Source organism: Lemur catta, chromosome 10, assembly GCF_020740605.2.
Source record: "Lemur catta isolate mLemCat1 chromosome 10, mLemCat1.pri, whole genome shotgun sequence".
NCBI lineage: Eukaryota > Metazoa > Chordata > Mammalia > Primates > Lemuridae > Lemur > Lemur catta.
Window position 1 is genome coordinate 61798568 of NC_059137.1, and position 19118 is coordinate 61817685.

Here is a 19118-nt window from a genome sequence, read left to right on the forward strand (position 1 = left end):
ATCACTCCTTCTTTACAATTACATCAGCTGCAGATCCGATTCTGGATAAGAATGGAGAATATTGTGGTGCTAGCAAACAGTGAGCTAAGGTGTAAGGAAATCTCAAATAGCAACAGGAAGTTCATATGGTCCTTATCTCTGTTAGAGCTATTTCCTAGTACTTGTTGATTCATAGGGTTAAGTTCTTGTTATGTGATATAATGGTCAAGAGCATAGGCTGAGTTGAAATTCCAAATCCATGATTCACCAGCTGGGTGCTTTATACAAACTTAACCTTTTTAAACTTCAGTTATTCACCTTGAGTGTGAACTAGGAATTATAACAGTACCTTTCTCATAAAGTTGTGATGAAGATTAAATGAGTTAATACCTGAAAAGCATGTGGAATAGTGCCTGTTGCATAGTAAATGGTCAGTAAATATTAGCTATCATTAGCTGTATTTATATGTTTTATTTGTGAAATCTACTTACTAGTAGGGGGCATACTTAATCATCCAGCTTGGGCTGTGAAAAGGAAAGGGGGCATCTGTCAAAGTATTTATTGTCCTATATCCATTTGTACAACTTATTTGATTATCCTTAAATACCAATATCAGATTGCACTATTATAAGCACAGTTCAATGGGGCCACTGTCATATTCAGTGGACATAAATTAGAATGACCTCATTTCTCTTTTTATCTAAATTTGACATCAACATGGCTATTTTATTTGATTGAATGTGTAAGCAAAAAAATAAATAAATAAATGAGATTTCCAGTTGGGAAATAGAGCAATGATGGGAAGAATTGTATATGTATTTTAAATGGCACTTTTCTATCTGTAAAAAAATGTTCCATATGGAGTTGTTTCTGTTGTCACTCCAAACTAAAATTTATACCTGGATCTGCTGTGGCTCTTTCTGGAAAGGGCTTTTTACCCAGTATGGAATACATTCAGAACACTATCATTATGTTACTAAAAGTTATATTACAAATTACATTATAAGTATAATTTATAATGGGTTAAAATTACCTGTTTTAAATTAAACAGAAAAATCTTAGAATGGTTTGACATAGTTTCTCATGTATTAACAAGTATTTGTGACATAGAAATTCATGAATCTGTTATTATGTCCAATATCTTTTTAAGTATTTTTATTTGCTGACTATTTAGTGTGCCTGCTATGACCAGCAACTGCGTTGTGTTGAGAGTACTGACGGGAGTGAAACATAATTTCATGGGAGTATGAAGACATGAGGAAATTGACAATAAGCATATTGAAAGCTGTTTTTCAGGAACGCAAAGGGTAGTAGGAAAGTACAGAGAATAAAACATAAAATAGCCCTGTGAGGGGTGACCATGGAGGGAAAAGAATGCAGAAAGTAATTCTGAGATAAGGAGCTTGTGCTCAGAGTTTAAGGATGATTAGAACAAAGAAAGGGAGTTAAGAAAAATGCAAAGGCCCTCCACGTGGAGAAAACCTGATATAGCAAAGTAGAGAAGCATGAGAAAATGGCACTTTGAGGGGACCAGCAAAATGGTCAGTATGGTATGAGTGAGGAAAGCATTTGAGAACATGGCTAGTACCATGTCTGGAGATTATGTAGACACCAGTCCCTGATGGTTATGTAAAGTGGTCAAGGGTTTTGAATTTTTTTGAAGACAAGAGAATCAGGGAAAGATTTTTTAGCAACTCTTGATTTCATATTTGCATTTTAAAATATTCTCCTGGCAGCAAAGCTGGAAATATATTGGAAGAATGCTTGCGTAGAGGAAGGAAAATCAATTAGAAGGCAATTACAGGTTGAGTATCCCTAATCTGAAAATCCAAATCCAAAATGCCCAAAAATCTGAAAATTTTTGAGCACCAACATGAGGTAGTGACACCTTTGATTTCTGGTGGTTCATTGTATACAAACTTTGCCTCATGTACAAAATTATTAAAAATATTGTATAAAATTACCTTCAGGCTATGTATATAAGGTATATATGAAACATAAATGAATTTCATGTTTAGAATTGGGTCCCGTCCCCAAGGTATCTCATCATGTATATACAAATATTCCAAAATCCAAAAAAATGAGAAATATAAAACACTTCTAGTCCCAGGCATTTTGGATAAGGGATACTCACTTGTATAATAGAGAACACTATGAGTTACGGCAGGGTATATGAGAATGGAAAGAACTGGAAAATTACTTAGAAGATAGAATTAACAAGGCTCAGTGATTTGTGTCAGTCTAAGTGAGGGAAGAGTCAGCAATGATTTTCAAACCTGAGGATGGTAGTGCTGCCCTCGACTGAGAGGGGCAGTATATTAATAGAAGAAAGAACAAGAGGGAGAAAGAATCTCATCATATGTTAAATTTTACATTTAGAGGTTCCCATATATCATGGGGGTTCCTAGCAGAGATAACCAGTTGGCTGTTGGAAACCCAAATTTAATATTCCTAAAGTATAGCTATAAAGTAAAGAGAGCAGTGATATCAGCCTATGTAAGATTGTTTACTAAGGGCATGTATATGGTCATATAGTACTGTATGTAGTGTAGAGGTCTGTGGTCTAAATAAAAATAAGAGCTAAAAATGGAAACCTCAGAAAAATACCAATATTTAAAGTGCCAGAAAAATGGAGACTCTAAGAGATTCTTGAGATGTTATGGTGAAAAAGCAAATAGGGGAAAAGACATGCCATAGACTAAACTAAGGGACAAGAGAGATTAAGACAGAGACGTTAATATATGTATAGGAAATGTCTGAAAACATACATACCAAACTGTCAGGAGTGACTAGCTCTGGGAGGCAGAGTTGAAAAGAATAGCAAAAGAACTGGAAATTTAAATTTGGTATTTGATTTTTTAAAATAAAGTATATTCTATCTCTCTGTATATTTTTCTAACTTCTTGTGAGCTTATAAAGTATTTCAAAATAAAAAGTTAAAAAAAGCAATTGAAAATGAAAAATAAATGAGCTTAATCAGAACAGAAAAAGGAGGGAAAGGGTAACATGGAGTGATCAACAATGTCATACTACAGATAGGTCAAAAAAGATAAGGAATGACAGGAGCCTTTTAACTTGGTATTTAGATTTGGTCATAAGTGATGTATTAAAAGTAGTTTCAATAAAAGGCTAAGGGCAGAAGCTTGACTGCAGTTGTGGGGAAGTAGATAGTGAGGATGTGGAGAGGTGGCATTGTCATCTCATAAAGGAGAAGCTTGAGTGTGAAGGAGGAGAGAGATACTCAGTAGGGATTTAGGGTCCAAGGTGAATAAACTGCTGAAGATCCTTATGATGGTAAGAGATCCATGCAAGCTACCTTAGTCATGGAGGTTTATTGTGAATCACCTAGGAATGTGAAGTAGCGTGAGTAGTTGACTTGTCAGCTCCTAGTCATTTCAGATCCCAGCTTTTTTAAAACTGAGGTTTGTAGGAAGTTTTATATGCAGTTGAAGAAGTTGCTCAGCAAGATGTATTGGAGGGAAAGGACCTAAGCTTATTTATATGCTGAAGGTAGGCACCAGTAGAGGGCAAAAGCTCTAAAGTACAGAAACTAGTGGAGGTACTTATTAAAGAAATGTACCTTTAATTTGGAAAATAAATTGAACTATTATTTCTGGGAATGACGTTTCATGCAGAATGCCAAACTCGCCATATTCCAAAGGCTAAGCTAACCAATGTATTTTAAATATATTCACTTTAGAAAAAATTTAATAGGATGATATAAATAAGCTAGTAAATTTCTTCTTTTTTCTTCTTTTTCTAAAGCCGGACAACAACTTACCCTTACACTGAAACGCAGATGTACAGCCAAAACACTGGAGGGAATTACTTTGATACTCAAGGGAGTTCCGCACAGGTGACTACTGTGGTCTCATCCCACAGCATGGTGGGTACTGGTGGGATTCAGATGGGCGTCACAGGAGGACAACTCATCAGCAGCTCTGGAGGAACCTATCTGATTGGCAATTCAATGGAGAATTCTGGTCACTCAGTGACACACACAACTCGGGCCTCCCCAGCGACAGTAAGTATTTGAGTTTTTATCTGTTTAATTTAGCTTCTAGGTAGCCTCTATTGAACATTTTCCTCTGTAGAGGAAAAAGGACAACACAGGTTAGAGTGGGGCAAGAATGTGTTAAGCAGCTTTAATTGCTTCATTTTGTAGAATGTAGCATATATAGTATTGTGCAGAATGTTACTGATATATATGCCCTCTAATTAACTGAATTAGAAAGTTTTTATTTTTTAATGGGAACTTAAGCTACTGATTTTAATAAACATTTTTCCTTTATATTCAGTAAAATACATTTCTACTGAAAGAACTTACTTTAATATTATGCTTACTTTATGAGATAAAAGCCAAGCAGTAATATAGAGAATAAAATAAAATTTATTCTGAAATTTCCACATCTTCTAACAGTAATATTTATGCTAGCTGATCCCCAGAGAAGTTACATTATGTAAGGTAGCATTTCCCAAACCTTAGACATTTAAGTTTCGCCATATTCACATGTCACCTGTACTATTTACTTAATGTATTTAAAAATTGACTCACTTTCAAAATAGAAAACCATGTGTAATATTTTTCTAGTACATATTGAAATCAATACTGAAATATTAAAATTAAAAATGTTTACCTATGTGCCATATGTGAAGTCATGTTGCATTCTACCAGAGAGACACTTTGGGAAGCAATGATATAGGTGATTCAGATGAAAAATATTTGCATTGGCTCTGATCATAGCTATGAGCAAATAATATTTTAGAAACACACTTGCATATTTGAGTTATCAAGTTTTTAAAGTTTAATAAGCATATTTATTTTGACACACTGTATTTTAATGTGTTGAAATTATGTCATAGAAATAGTCATAGAAAGTTATATGTCCAACTCTGTAACCTGAACTTCCCAATTCATCTTAACCAAGCATATGAGAGAGAATGGTCATTAAGAGCCACAGCTAAAGCAGCAATGGAGTAGATTTTATATGTTTCGTATAAAAGGGTGCTGGAGATTTGAATTAAGTGGATGTACCCCTTCTCATTACCTTACCACGTAGTTTGTTCTTGTAATGAAATAGAGGTAGATATAAATTTGGGAGAAAATAATAATATGAGAGGCTTTATATTTCTCATTTTATGGATTTTCTCCAGGATATTATATGTACTTGTTAGTACTTTGTATATACTTTGTGTATTTGTAGTAATTACATGTGCTCATACTTTCATCATCCAGTGCCTTTTCCCTAATGCATTTTTTAAAACCTTTTATTTTCAATTCACTATTTGTTACTAACATCAGAACAGGTGACTAGCTGTTCTGAGTGGAACGTTCCATTTTGTAATTTTTTCTTTGTGATTTTGGAACATTTCCTATGTGTGTATTTGTCTCATGTTTTTAATAATATTAAATGCAGTATTTCTAGACCTTTTAATCACCAGTATATTTATGTAGATTAGAAACTAAAGGGAGTTGTCACTAATAAATCACAGCTTCTCTGGACCTCAGTTCCCCTATCAATAAAAAAAGGGGTTAGTTAGACTAAATGATTTCCTAATTTCCTCTTAGCTTTAAAATCATAATATTTATAAAGGAATTATAAAATATTCTAGATGTAAAAATAACTATATCTTTACAATAAAAGGAAAAGAGCTAGGAAGGGGTACCAGTATTTTATTTCACTTCTAATGAAGGCCACATAGAGTCATTTTCAGTGAAAAAGAAAATAGTTGCCACTTACAAAAGGCCTTAGGAAAACTGGAAAATGGGGCCTGTGTGTCCTTTCCCACTTTCATTTCATCTAGTCTCTCTTGTGCTGAGATACCATCCTTCCAAACCCCATCCCTTTTCTACCTCACCTTCTCTAGGCATTCCTTCATGCCTTCAGCCTGATTTCTGCTACCTGAAAATATCCTCATCAACTGGATTTGGGATTACTAAATTTACTAGTTTTATCACTAAATTAACCAAATTGTTTGTTCCAGCTCATGTAAATGCAGTTGCAAACATTAACAGGGTGTATTTTGTAGTTTGATGATTTGGTTTTTATTGGGTAAGGGACACACTTTGGTTTCTGTATAGGTATGAAAGGTGGCATTACTCCTTAAGCTATCCATTACATAGATTTGATGTGTGATTTTTATTATATTAATTGGTAAAATAAACACATAAAATAACTGAAGTATAACAACTGGGAATAGTTGAAAACTATTTAAAAACACTAATTCGTAATATCGATTGTACATATTAAGCTTATACTTAACATTCATATTTGAGGTTTTGTTAAGGATAAAAATAATGTCTGAAGTGTTTTTTTCCTTTTTTGAGTTTGTTTTCTTTTTTTACAAGAAAATTTCCCTTTTTTAACAAAAGGAGTATAAAAAGTGAAATACAAAGATAAATTTTGTATGGAAAAATCACAAGCTGCTCTCTCCAAAGCCCATATTGATAGTGGTGTACCTATCTAAATATACCTCTGCTATTGTTTATTATATTACCTTGCATTTATTACAAAAAAGTATATTTGATTTAGATCCTCTTCTCAATCATGCTTAAGATCTTCATCTGCTTGAGTCACAGTGAGGTTGTGATTCTCAGTTTACAATTTCACATCTGTTACTATAGTAAAATTAACAAAGTTTAAGTGCCGTGAAACCTATTTAAGATTTCCTAACATACACCTCTTGCAAATGTTAGAAAACTTAATCTTAGATTTTTGGTTGTTTTGACTCCTAGAAATCAAGATTTTTTAAGGAGGTGCCATGTCATTAAAGGAAATTTGCTTGAGTTCATGTATCTATTTCGTTTACTGTAGAACCATGCAGATTACATATGAACACAATTTTTAACAACCTGGTCAAGATTCATGTTATTTCTTTCCAAACATTGATCCAGGTTATGTTATATAATTTCAGTTTTTCTGGCTGTTGTTTAATGTTCAATGTATAACTGATAGCCTTGCTGCTGCAACTGACTGTACAGGAGTAGCCTACACTGTGGCCAGAATTCCTGACTGGAAATAGTCAGTTGGGCCATTCCTTAAAAGACTCTAAGTAAGTGGAATGTATAGTCAATTAATTCAGTCGATGTGAAACTAGTTAAGTTTGCATACTTGGGAACAGCACAAACCAAAACACTTTTACTCAGTTCCTGGCTAGCAAAGTTTCCTGCTCCGGTTCTCAGAATAATCGCCTTAACTCTCTCTTATATTTGATCTGTATCTGTACAGAAATACTTTCATTTGAAATTGCCACAAAGAAAAGGTCACCCCAGTATGCAAATCAGTTTCGCAAGATATGCTAATCAAAAACAGTTAATGATTTGAAATTGAAGCCACTACTAAGAAAAATAAATGATTAACACTTGAAGCGTTTTCTTACTTAATCTAATAGTCAGTATAAAACCTAAAACCATTTTTCTTATACTAGAAGGATCTCTGAATCATTAACGTGAATTTTTATTTGAGCACATAATATATTTTTATAACTTTAAAGGAAAAAAAATTTGTATAAAAGCTGTTTTAGTATTTCATTTTTGGCTTATGCATTGTAAAATTTTTAGTTTTCAAGGTACATAGAAATGTCCACATTTTTCAAAATATTATGATGGTAGGAAATTAACTTTTATATGATGAATATATTATGGTACAAACTATCAATATTCAGATTTAGTCAAAATACTATTTCTTCTTTTACTTACTGTGTTCTTTTACTTGGTCTATAGAGTCCATATGTTTGTAAATTCTATATGTATGTATATATATACATATGTTTTTACTTAGATAAATATGCATACATTGCACATTTAAAAGGCATTTCCTGCTGATAATATTAAATAGCAATTTTCAGAAAGATTTTATAACATTTTTGTTGAATTATCATTGGATATGAATTCAGCTAAGCTGCAAGTTGAATAAATGTTTTAAATTTCATCAATGTTAGTGATCTATTTATTGTTAATAAGTAGGCACAATGTCAATAAAGAGGCACAATGTTCAGTAGCACATGAACATTAAGGTAGAAGTGTTGGCTACAGTTAAAACTTCAAACTTACACACCTTCCTTCTAACTATATCAACATAATGTTTCCCTATGTGTCTTTATTCATTTGAAACTCTAATGATTTTTTATTATTTTTCTGTATAATCATAACATTTATGGGATTATAGAGTTTTGGAACCTGAACACAATTTACATTTGAAGATCCAAAATTTGTGAATGTAATTATTTTTTGTGTGCTCATCACAACATAGTTTATCTTATTTAATACTATGCAATACTTAGCAATTTGCTTTCAGAAGCTTTACTTATTCACTCTTTCATAAAATAACATTTGTATTCTTATAATTAAATGGTTATTTATGGAATTTTTTTCTTCATAACCAGTTAAGAATACAGTAATGTTTTTGAAACTATGATATGAAAGCTAATTTTAACAGCTTTATTTATATACATTTAGTAATTATATATGTTAACAGGCTCTTGCTAAAATTAGATCTCAGCAAGAGGCACAAGGAAAGTGTGTTGATGAAAATAATATTATTCTTATTTCCACCTCTTTTGATTAATATAAAATATTATAATTTCTTTTAATTATTTGGACAAAAATGTGAAGGTCCATCTGCCGCTATATAAGTAAAAGTTTGCTCTAACTTACATGATTTATGGAAAGTTAAAATTCATTTAAGGATTATAGATGCTTTTTTTTTCTTTATTCTTGGCTTTACATGTTTATGAATTTTGTGTAAGGAAATGCTTTTTCTAAGAAGATTAATATGGTTAGCTCTCCAGAAAATAATTTTGGTGACTTATTCTTTTGCTGGTATGCTACCAATGGCCATTTGTTTTACTTTAAAATTTTTATGAATTTATTTATATGAATCAATTTACATTCTTAAGTTGTACATTAAAAAAATAAGAGGAAGTGCTCTCTCTCTCACCCCTATTCCCCAATTCTCTTCCTTAGAGGCAACCAATCTTACAGAGTTCTTTAAGTATCATTCTAGAAATAGTCTATGCATATTCAACCAGAATAGACATATCGTTCTCTCCATCTCCCATTTTTTAACAGAAATGATAATAAAAATGCCGCATCATGCTTTTTTTTTTTCACCTAACAGTATATCTTAGAGATTTTTTTTCATATCAGTACTTGAAGGACTTTCTTATATTTATGGGAAATGATTATATCAGAAGGAGCTCAACTGCCCATCTACCTTACCAGGGGGAAAAAAAATGTTAAAGTAATAAAATTTGGTGGATTATTGGTTATGGCTATGCAGAAATAGGAAAGCAATATAGTCACCCGGGATGAAAACTTCTGTTTAGTTATCATATGTGAAGGTATGCTTGGAAGAAAATAATTTTTCTAAGTTAGAAATGTACATAAATTATTATAAATCATAGTTTTTATTTTATATTACAAGAATAGTGATTTCTATTTAAAATAATTTTATCTTCCAATTAGCCTCAATAATTAAAAAAAAAACACTCCACTTATTTTGGCAGAAGCATGTATCTCCATTATGATCTTAGCATTTTCTGTTTTCCTATGTCCCGTTTTCCATAGGCCAACCTGATCCTTCAAATAAAACTCATCAGACAGAGTACCACGAATCCTTTGCTTCCTGCACTAAATCGTAAATTGACTGAAGGTTCTGAGACCTCATTTTCAAAGCCCTTAATAAAATGGGACTTTGAGTGACTTGTAGTCTCCATCACTTCATCTATATTCCATTCAGCTGTCAATCAGTTCCACACTGCTCCAGCCTTGAATCTGATAAGATCTGGAGGCAGTAATTTTACCCTTAAAGCTGTAAGACATTCCACTCCTAGAAATCTTGATAAACTGGAAGGTTAAGACAAACAGAATGACAGGGTCCTTCAGTCTTTCGTGAGCATAACCAGTGAATTCCCCTGAATTTTTAAAGCAAAATACAATAATGAATTAGTTTATTTTTTAGCTATTTCATACTGAAACAGCATCTCAGAACACAAGTATATGGGAACATGCCAGAAATAGCAAGATTCTATTTCATACAAAATCTGGGTTAGGAAGGTTTAAGGATGTTCGTAAATTCTACTCATAAATACGAAAGTAAGCTATGTCTCGTAGATCCTTATATTTGCAAATCAAATTTCAAATTAGTTTAGTAGTTCAGAACTATCATAAATTTTAAAGGAAAAAAACCCCACTAATTATATGCTTTACTCATGGATATCAGGTAATCCACATAAAATATAAAATGCATTGGTGGCAAATTAAAATACACTATAGTCTCTAAGTTAGGTGCGAGTCAATATTAGACCCATGAAGATTTAACACTGCATCTTCTACTGGCCCATGTCTTTAATTTAATGGAAGAAAATATGACACAATGTGTATGACCAATTGTCAGTTCTGTAATGAGAGGGAATTTTTCCATGTCCCTACACATATTAGTTCATCTTTAAAAGCATGTGATTCAATTACCACTTTCTTAGCACATATAACTACAATTGCATTTACTGGCCACAGAATTATCTGATTTCTTTTAAAATCTAGCAGTGGTGTTTGATTGTAACTTTGGTGGCAGTAAATTTCATGGGCTAGGAGTTTTGTAATCTAACTACAGACTGTTAGAAAAAATTTTTACACATTCATTTTAAATTTAATCACTGTAAGTTTTAGTGACTTTCCCATCTGTCTCATAAGAAAGGAAGATGTGATTTTTAATTGTGCTTTCAAAATTACCGGAAAGATGCAGTTAGGCAAGAGAAGGAAATAAAATATAAAAATAGAAAGGTGGTAAAGAGGTAAGAATTTGTAGATGATATAATTGTGTGCTTAATAAAAATCATAGAGAACCAAATGAAAACTATAACAAACAAGACAATTTAGTAAGGTGACAGAGTACAAAATTAATATACAAAGAAACCAATAGTGTTTGTAGATGCAGACAACAGTAGTTAGAAAATACAATGCAAGCAAAGATCTCGTTTATAATAAAATAAAAAAATACCTGGCAGTAAACCAACAATATATGTGCAAGATCCAGCTGCTAACCAAAATTTTTTGAAGTTTCTGAGGAACACAAAAGGAAACTTGAATAACTGGAAAGGCATACCATATTTTTGAATATGAAATTTCAGTATCAAGCATTGAATCTCACTAAATTAATTTAAAATATTTCAACATAATCTCAACCAAAATACTAATAGATTTTTTCTTTTACGGAAAAGACTTTATGTAAATAAACATGCAAGAATAGCATAGAAAATTTTTGTAAAAAGGAGAATGATGAAGGGTGGGATGGGAGGAAACAGCCTATCAACTATTAAAACATTACAAAATTATAATAATGAAAACAATTGTCTAGGCATATGAATAGACTAGAGAACATAAATAGGCCAAACACATACAGGAATATAATATATGATAAAGGTGGAGAAGTCAGTGGAGAAGTGATGGATTATCAGTAAATGATATGTGGAACAACTGAATAACCATTTATAAAAGAAAATTGCTAGGAGTTTGAGACCAGCCTGGGCAACGTAGCAAAACCCTCATCTCCACAAAAAAATTTAAAAAATTAGCTGAGTATATTGGCTCATGCCTGTAGTCCTAGCTAATTGGGAGGCTGAGGCAGGATGGTCCCTTGAGCCCAGGAGGTCCAGATTACAGTGAGTTACGATTACACCACTGAGACAACAGCGTGGGCAACAGAGCAAGACACCACCTCTAAAAAATAAGAAAGAAAAGAAGGAAAAGAAAATTAGATTGGTTTCATACATTACTCCTTAAACCAAAATTAATTTCACTTGGATGGAAGAATGTGTTTTATTATTCTCTTAGAGTGGGAAGCATGATATAAAATCCACAAGCTATAAAGAAAATACTGATAAATTCAATTACATAAAAGTGAAAATATTCTGCGTAACAAAAACCACAATAAACAAAGGCAATGGGGAAGCAACAAACTGGCATAAAGTTTTGAGACATTATATTCAAAGGACTAATTTTTTTAAATATATAGACCACTCCATAAGAAAAAAAAAGGACCAAAAATGGGGAAAGTACATGAACAGGCAGTCCAATGAAAAGGAAATGAAAAATAAACTGTAAAGACACTTTCATCTCCCATACAGGCAAAACTGAAGGAGTGAGTTAGGAAACCTTGGCAAATATGGAAGGAAACGGGCATTCTCAGTCATTATTGATGGGAATCTAAATTGCCCAAGGATCAGAGAGCAATGTGGAAATTTTAATTAAAATTGAAAATCCATGTATCTTTTGACCCAGTGAATCTACTTCTAGAAATTTATCCTACTGATGATACTTTTATGTATAGGAAATGCTATAGACAACTATATTCATTATAGAGTTATTTGTAATAGAAAAAGATTGGAAAATGCCTAATTATACATCATCAGGGAAATAGTTAAATACATTTTAGTGCATTTTGTGGAATTTTATATAGCCTTTGAATAGAGTGAAGTAGCAGATAGACAGATATAGATACTGATATGGAAAGAGCTCTAAAACATTTTTAAGTGCAAAAGCAAGAGGTAGTTGTGTGTGTTTGTAAATAGAAACATACATTTGTATAGTCTTATGTAAGCACAAAGATATCTTTAGAAAGATGCATGAAGAAAAAAAGGTGGGAGGTGAATGAATATATTATCCATTCAAAAAATGTAATTTGTTATTTTCAACAATCTCTGGCAATCTCTTAATGATTATAAAATATATCTATTTAGTCATAGTCCCCAAATGCATGTAGGTCAAACAACCCCTTCTTTATGTGCCCAATTTATCTAGGAGTTGTCAGGATTCAAATTAAACCTTGATCCTAGGTTTCATATAAAGCCCTCCTTTATTAGAATGTTGAAAGTTTAGACAATAAAAACTGGCATTAAATTTAATCGAAATTCTTAGGGCCATTCTTATTCAATATTTTGGAATGAAAAAGTGAATGTTTTGTATTTGTATTCATGTATTTTGAGTCTGGATTATTTTCTTTAGTCACTCACTCTCTCAAACACTTATTGAGCAATCACTATTGACCAGGCACTGTGCTTCTATGAACATAAAGGTTTACAATATGGGCTAATGGAGCTAGTTCCAGCACTGGAATGTACCTAATCCTCCAAGGCAAAAAATCAAAATCCACAAATAGCCTACAGACTTCTTTTAAGTGGTTAGTTTCGACATCTCTTACCACATTATTTATTAAATCACAAATGTTAATCTGTTATAAATTGATTAATTTTAGATTCACCAAAATCGTGCTTATTTTCTGATAACGTTACTAATATAAGTTCAAAATAGCCTAAAGGTTGGGTAGGGTTGGGTAGCAAGAGAGTGAAAGAGAAGCACAAATCCAAATAATACTTAGACTGCAAAATCACCCTTTAAATAGAGTTACCTGGCACCATTGTAGGCATTCCCATTACCTACCTACTTATACTCCCTTAAGTAGTAATTGCAGTGAGATCTGGTAAAGAAATAAGATTTTGATCATGTTTTATTGCAGTGGTCCCCAAACTTAAGTGTGCATGTTCTGGAGCACATCACTGGATCTCACCCTTTTGATTCAGTCAGTGTGGACAAGGGCCCCATACTTGGCATTTCTAACAAGCACTCAGGTGTTACTGAAAATGCTGGTCCAGGGCCACACTTTGAGCAAACCTGTTTTAGTAGTTATATAGACTAATTACTATGTGAAAATGTTCTAGTACTCAGAATAAATTGCAAAAGGCAGGGACCATTTGAAAATGTAAGTTTGAGTTTGAATCCTAGTACTTAATTCTAACCCAGCAGATTCCTGAAGGGTAATTCTAGCCCCCAAGTGCGTCTGCAGTTGATGTCTCAGAATAATCAAAGGAAGTCCAAGAAGACAGTCTTAATTCTAGCCCACCATCCCAATTTAAACAAACCAAATGTTTTCAGAACACTTTCAGTTTATACAGGGTTTTATCCAAATGGTTTTTTTCTCTATCAAAATGTTCACAATAATGTGAGGTGGTACAAAATTGCCAAAACTTCAGGTTGAAAGCATAATAGTTTAAATTTTTCTCTATATGTCATAAAGTTATCAGTGTAAATATTTCCTATAATTGAACATTTGTAAGACCTAAAACTTCTTTTCTCTAAATGCCTACTTAATGTATAAGATCAAGATTTTGTCTTTAGCTACTTTTCTGGTCCAAGAGGACATGAATAACAAAGTTGGCTAGGTGTGTTTTCTGGGTATCTTAGAAAAATTTTTAGGATTGAAAAGTACAGCCTGTTCTGAATCTCTCACAGTTAAGCTTCTTTCAGCATTGCTGTGAAAGTAATGTATATGTTAAATACATACCAATTTCTATAGCCCTTGAATATAGAACTTAAAGAGCATTATCATAGCTAGAAACATAGCTTGATTGTGGGTGTTTCTGTGTGCATTTGCCAAGCCTCCTGGTTTCAAGACATGCTCTGTAGATCCTTAGCAGAAGGTATTCATTGAATAGAAGGGAACTGATACTGATTTAACTGCTTAGTGCCGATATTCAAAATTTTAAATCCATAAACTAAAATGAGAAATATCTTTACATTGTGGCCTAGTACTAACACTCACATACTACATTCGCAGGTGTACATCTACATACACATGTATATGACTATGTATAGACATGTGCACATAAACATATGACTGAAACCAATGTTCCATGAAGGGATACTTAGCCAGTGCAGTGAACTCTGATTATTTTCTACTCTATTCGATTTTTTAACTTTTTAGAAATGCTGGTAAGGACCTACATAATTGATTTCATAACTCACTAAGTGGTTGTACCTTACCATGCTGAAAAGCACTGGTTTGAGCAAATTGAAGGGGAGATCAAACTATTAGCAATATACATGTGAGAGAGTCTCCATTGTTGGGTTTTGTTTTGTTTTGGCATTTCTAACAAGTGCCTAAATGATTCTGATACTGCTATTCTAGGACCACATTTTTGAAAAACCTCAGTTTTAGTGATTATATACATTAAATACAAAGTGAAAATGTTCTTTCCTTTGTTATTCTTGGTTGCAGTGCTTCCTATAAGAAATCTCTCTCACTACACAAACACCAGGAGGCTGTCATTTCAAACAGGCATATGAGCAGTGTCTACGTGATGATATAGCCATCACAGATACCTTTTCTGAACAAAAGTCTCCAAGTAGAAATGTTTCTTTCTTACCTGATCTCAGATGCAAACAAAATTTAAAGTCCTAGAGTTCAGAAGAGAAATTACTCAGAAGGAAATTTCTGATCATAAGTGTATCCTCTTGATTGGATTTTTCTAAAGAATTCACTGGAGTTTTTTCCATGATGAAACAGAAATGCTATTTCTCTGAGAAAGCACTCACTAATGAGGTTAAAATATTAACCTGTATTGACAAGAAAATGCAATCATATGTTAGGATACAGTTTTTATGATTAAAATTTTACTATCCAGTCAGAACTTTTTATTGCCTTATAACTTGATCATTTTCAATCATTTTCAAGTAATACTTATCAATCTTATTTAAATTCTTTTTTATTAGAGAGTAAATCTTGTTAACAGTAAATCATTTAGCAAATGTTAACTTTAGAAGTCACTCCTCAGAAGATAGTTTCATTACAACAATTTGAGATATTCCAATTTTATTTATATTCATGTTATATTTGTATATAATGAAAAAGATGTTGAACTTACAGTAATAAACCTTGGATTTCAATCTCATAGTTGATATTAACACTTATATAATCTCAAGAAAGCCCCTCAATCCCAGGGAGCCTCAGTTTTCTAATCTGTAAATGGGAGATAATATTCTTTGCCTTTCCTATTTTACAAAGTTACTGTGAAGATCAAATAAGAATTAACAAATAAGAATAAGAATTTACAAATCATAAAGTATTAAGTATTCTATTTTCAAATCACTAACAGTTCTAGAAAAGAAATAGTTTCTACCAATTTTAATTATAATAGTACTTGAATATATCAATCTTGACCTTTAGTCTTTAAAAAAAAAGATTAAAATTCCATTTTGGAGTCAGGAGAACATGCCTTGACCTATAAAGATAATAAATAACATGATATAATTGTTCTTTTTCTTTCTGTCTTATTAGTGTGTAGTGAAATGAAAGGTCGATATTTACATTAAGAGAGAGTCCTAATTATCCATATATGATATTCTATTAGGGACATTGCATAGATGTACATAAATGTGTATATAAAGCACATGTCCAGAGGAGGCTCTTTTTGCCCCATATGAGATTTACCTTTTTGGAGTTATCAAGTGCCCCTAAATGAACCCTGTGCTCCAGCCAGTCTTGATTAACTGGTATGAGAATTATCTGTAAGTGGCACAGATTTTATTGAAGATTTTATAGGGGAAAGCAATGATGGTGTATTTAAAGGATATGTTCTGTAAAATTTGGATTCAGTCAAGAGGCCACACTCAAGGATCCAGAAGGCCACATGTGGCCCCAAGGCCACAGGTTCCCCAGCCCTAGTTAGCATAACACTCTCCGAAACAGTCACACAAAGCCTCTTTGCATCACCTTGTTCTCTCCAGTCTGTCCTTTCTTTCTGCCAGTGATCATTCACCTCCATTCTTTCCAGATCTAGGATTGTTCCAGTCTCTCCTCTGAATCTCTCAGCCCTTGAGTGAACAATTAAGCCTGGTAGAAACTGCAAAACATAGGGGCATCCCATTAGAAGGATTCTCCTTCGTTAGAAGGCAATGGGGAATTATAAATAACAGTGGGAATGATAAATATTAATAATAGGGAAAACTTTTTTTCTATTACATTTTTCTCTTTAAAAATATGCACTACCTTAGAAAAAAACACAATATTGATCCCTTCTTTGAGCATTGCAAAAGAGAACACAAGGACAGTGTTCACTGTCCATCTAGACCTCATTTGACTCCTTGTCTCCCCACTGTCATCTTCTTTTTCTGGGGGCCCTTTTGGGATACTGATTCTTCGTTGGATATTGTATAAACCTCCAAGTAGGTCTGGGTGTCTGGAGACTATCTACCTGTCTTTAATTCCAGCAATAGGCAACATTAGCATTTTAGTGACTGGAAAAGAGTTTTCAGCCTGAGTTTTAGGCCACATGTTTATCACACTATGTCTCTGTCCCCCGTCAGGTAATAGGTGCCGTGACCTTTATAGGTCCTTCTTAGACGGGTTGCTATATCTTTGTAGGAGCTCTACTGAGCTTTATTTTTTCCCTCCTGGATGTGAAATATAACATCTCCCTTGCCTTTTCTGAATTTCTAATCCTAATTCCTAAGAATCTCTGGAAGATTACCTTCATTACTGTAGTCTGCCATAAAATGTTCATTCTTGGTATACTAAAAAGAAATGATGTAGTCTGCCTTACAGAGTCATTGCATTTTTTTTCTTGAATCTACCCCACAAGAATTAAGGTCTGCTTGTTGCCATGGGATCATATTTTTATCACATTTGTGATCATGCCACTTTGTACCCCAGAAGCAAATTAATTGGTATCATCTCTGGCACTCCAGACTTAGCATGGAGATCCTTCTGCTTAGATGAGGGCAACCCACTTATATACACCATCCCTGGGATTTTGTCTTTTCAGAATTCAGTGTTTGGTTGGGAGAGCTAGTCACTTCTGTATTTATTTTAATTCTCCAATTGCTACCTGGTGCCCCAATCCAAATATTATTTTCTCATAGTAACTGGTATTACCTTCGTCTCTTTCTTCATCTAAGTTATTCACAGCAAAAGTCATAAGAGGTGGGTTCTTATACTCTCTAATGAACTTTTGTTTTCTCTGAATAACCTTCATTGTGAACCACTCTCTCACCAAGATGCTCCAACCAGGTTGATTTTTCTAATTATGCTCCGTAGCACTTTGTTATATGACACATTGCAAAGAGGTCTTTTCATGTTCCTGGTAATGTATGGTCAGAAATCTGGCATATTAAATGTAACAAGTTCTCCACAAGTTCTCCACCTGACCTTTGACTCTTCAGCCTTTGCAGGCATTCTGTCAGGGTCACATTTGAAGCTTTGAGACCTCATATAATTCCTAAGGCTGGGAAATTTTCTATCCATCTTTATCACTTTTCTGCCCTAGAGGCCAGCCACTCCTCCAGTGTTTCAGCAGCCTGTCTAAATGCAGTACAGAATCCTCCTCTCCATTTTCTGAAGATGTTTCTGGCTTCCAATAGTACTAGACAAAGGGTTCCCATCATTGGCTGATAACCAGTCTTAGAGAAGATTTCCATTCTTGTGGGAATCATCTTCTAGATAGTCAATCTGGAGAGTTTTAAATCATCCCAAATATATTGCCACGGGTCTTCTTTTATCTTCCAGAAAAGAATCTAGTTTTTCTAAGAAGTCATAGTACCCATAGTGGCTGGAATGGATGTCGGTCTCTTACCTGCTATTTCACATGGGTAGTTTCTATGTCCCACCTACTTCAGTGATCTCACTTAATGCTTTGTAAGCCTGTCTTTCCAGACTGAATATCTCATCTCAAATGAAGCTCCCCACCATTTGATCTCAGAGGAGTTGCCATAGCTTCTTATCTGATTATGAGGCAACAGTCCTCATGAACCAGTCTTGACTCCCAAGCACCTTGTATCCTAGCATTAGATAATCATGGGGAGCTTGTGTACACTATTGGTGACTCCATCCCAAGGTGATTGTTTAGTAGATACAACTGATCACTGTACCTTAGCTCAGAGAATTGATTTTTCAGAAAATAAGCTAGGATATTTTCATAGTCTAAAGCTTCATTAGGTTAAGTAAAAACTGGAAAATGTTTAACATGCCCACTTTTTAATTGGGAAAAAAAGAACTTTTTAGTCATAAAAAATATTTGGCTTTGTACCATTAAGTAAAAAAAGAAAGGAGATTTAAAAAAATGAAAAGAGAATCTAAGAGAAAGGAAAAGATATGTAGTGAAAAAGGAGAAACACTCAAGAAGACATCATTGAGACCTGGAATTAGTCTGACTTTCAGGTTGTCACAGGCCTCTTGTTAATCTGATTACAATACTTTGCACTACAGTTGAAATTTCAATAACAAAATGATCGGTATTCTTAGAATAAAGATTATGCAGCAGAGAAATGAACAGGAAAACATTTTAGAATCTATTCATGTCAATGTGTT

The 19118-nt window shown here is 33.3% G+C and overlaps 1 protein-coding gene across 7 annotated transcripts in view; it reads left to right on the forward strand.

Annotated features, from left to right (window-relative positions):
• RFX3 (regulatory factor X3) overlaps nucleotides 1–19118 on the forward strand; it is a 293748-nt gene that overhangs the window by 181667 nt on the left and 92963 nt on the right. For all 7 annotated transcript variants that reach the window (XR_006737905.1, XM_045563482.1, XM_045563483.1 and 4 more), the window contains one exon: nucleotides 3745–4003. Coding sequence is in view for 6 of the 7 variants with exons in the window: in XM_045563482.1 (XP_045419438.1) it covers nucleotides 3745–4003 (259 nt within the window). In the remaining variant the exon portion in view is untranslated. The remainder of the gene's footprint in view (nucleotides 1–3744; nucleotides 4004–19118) is intronic.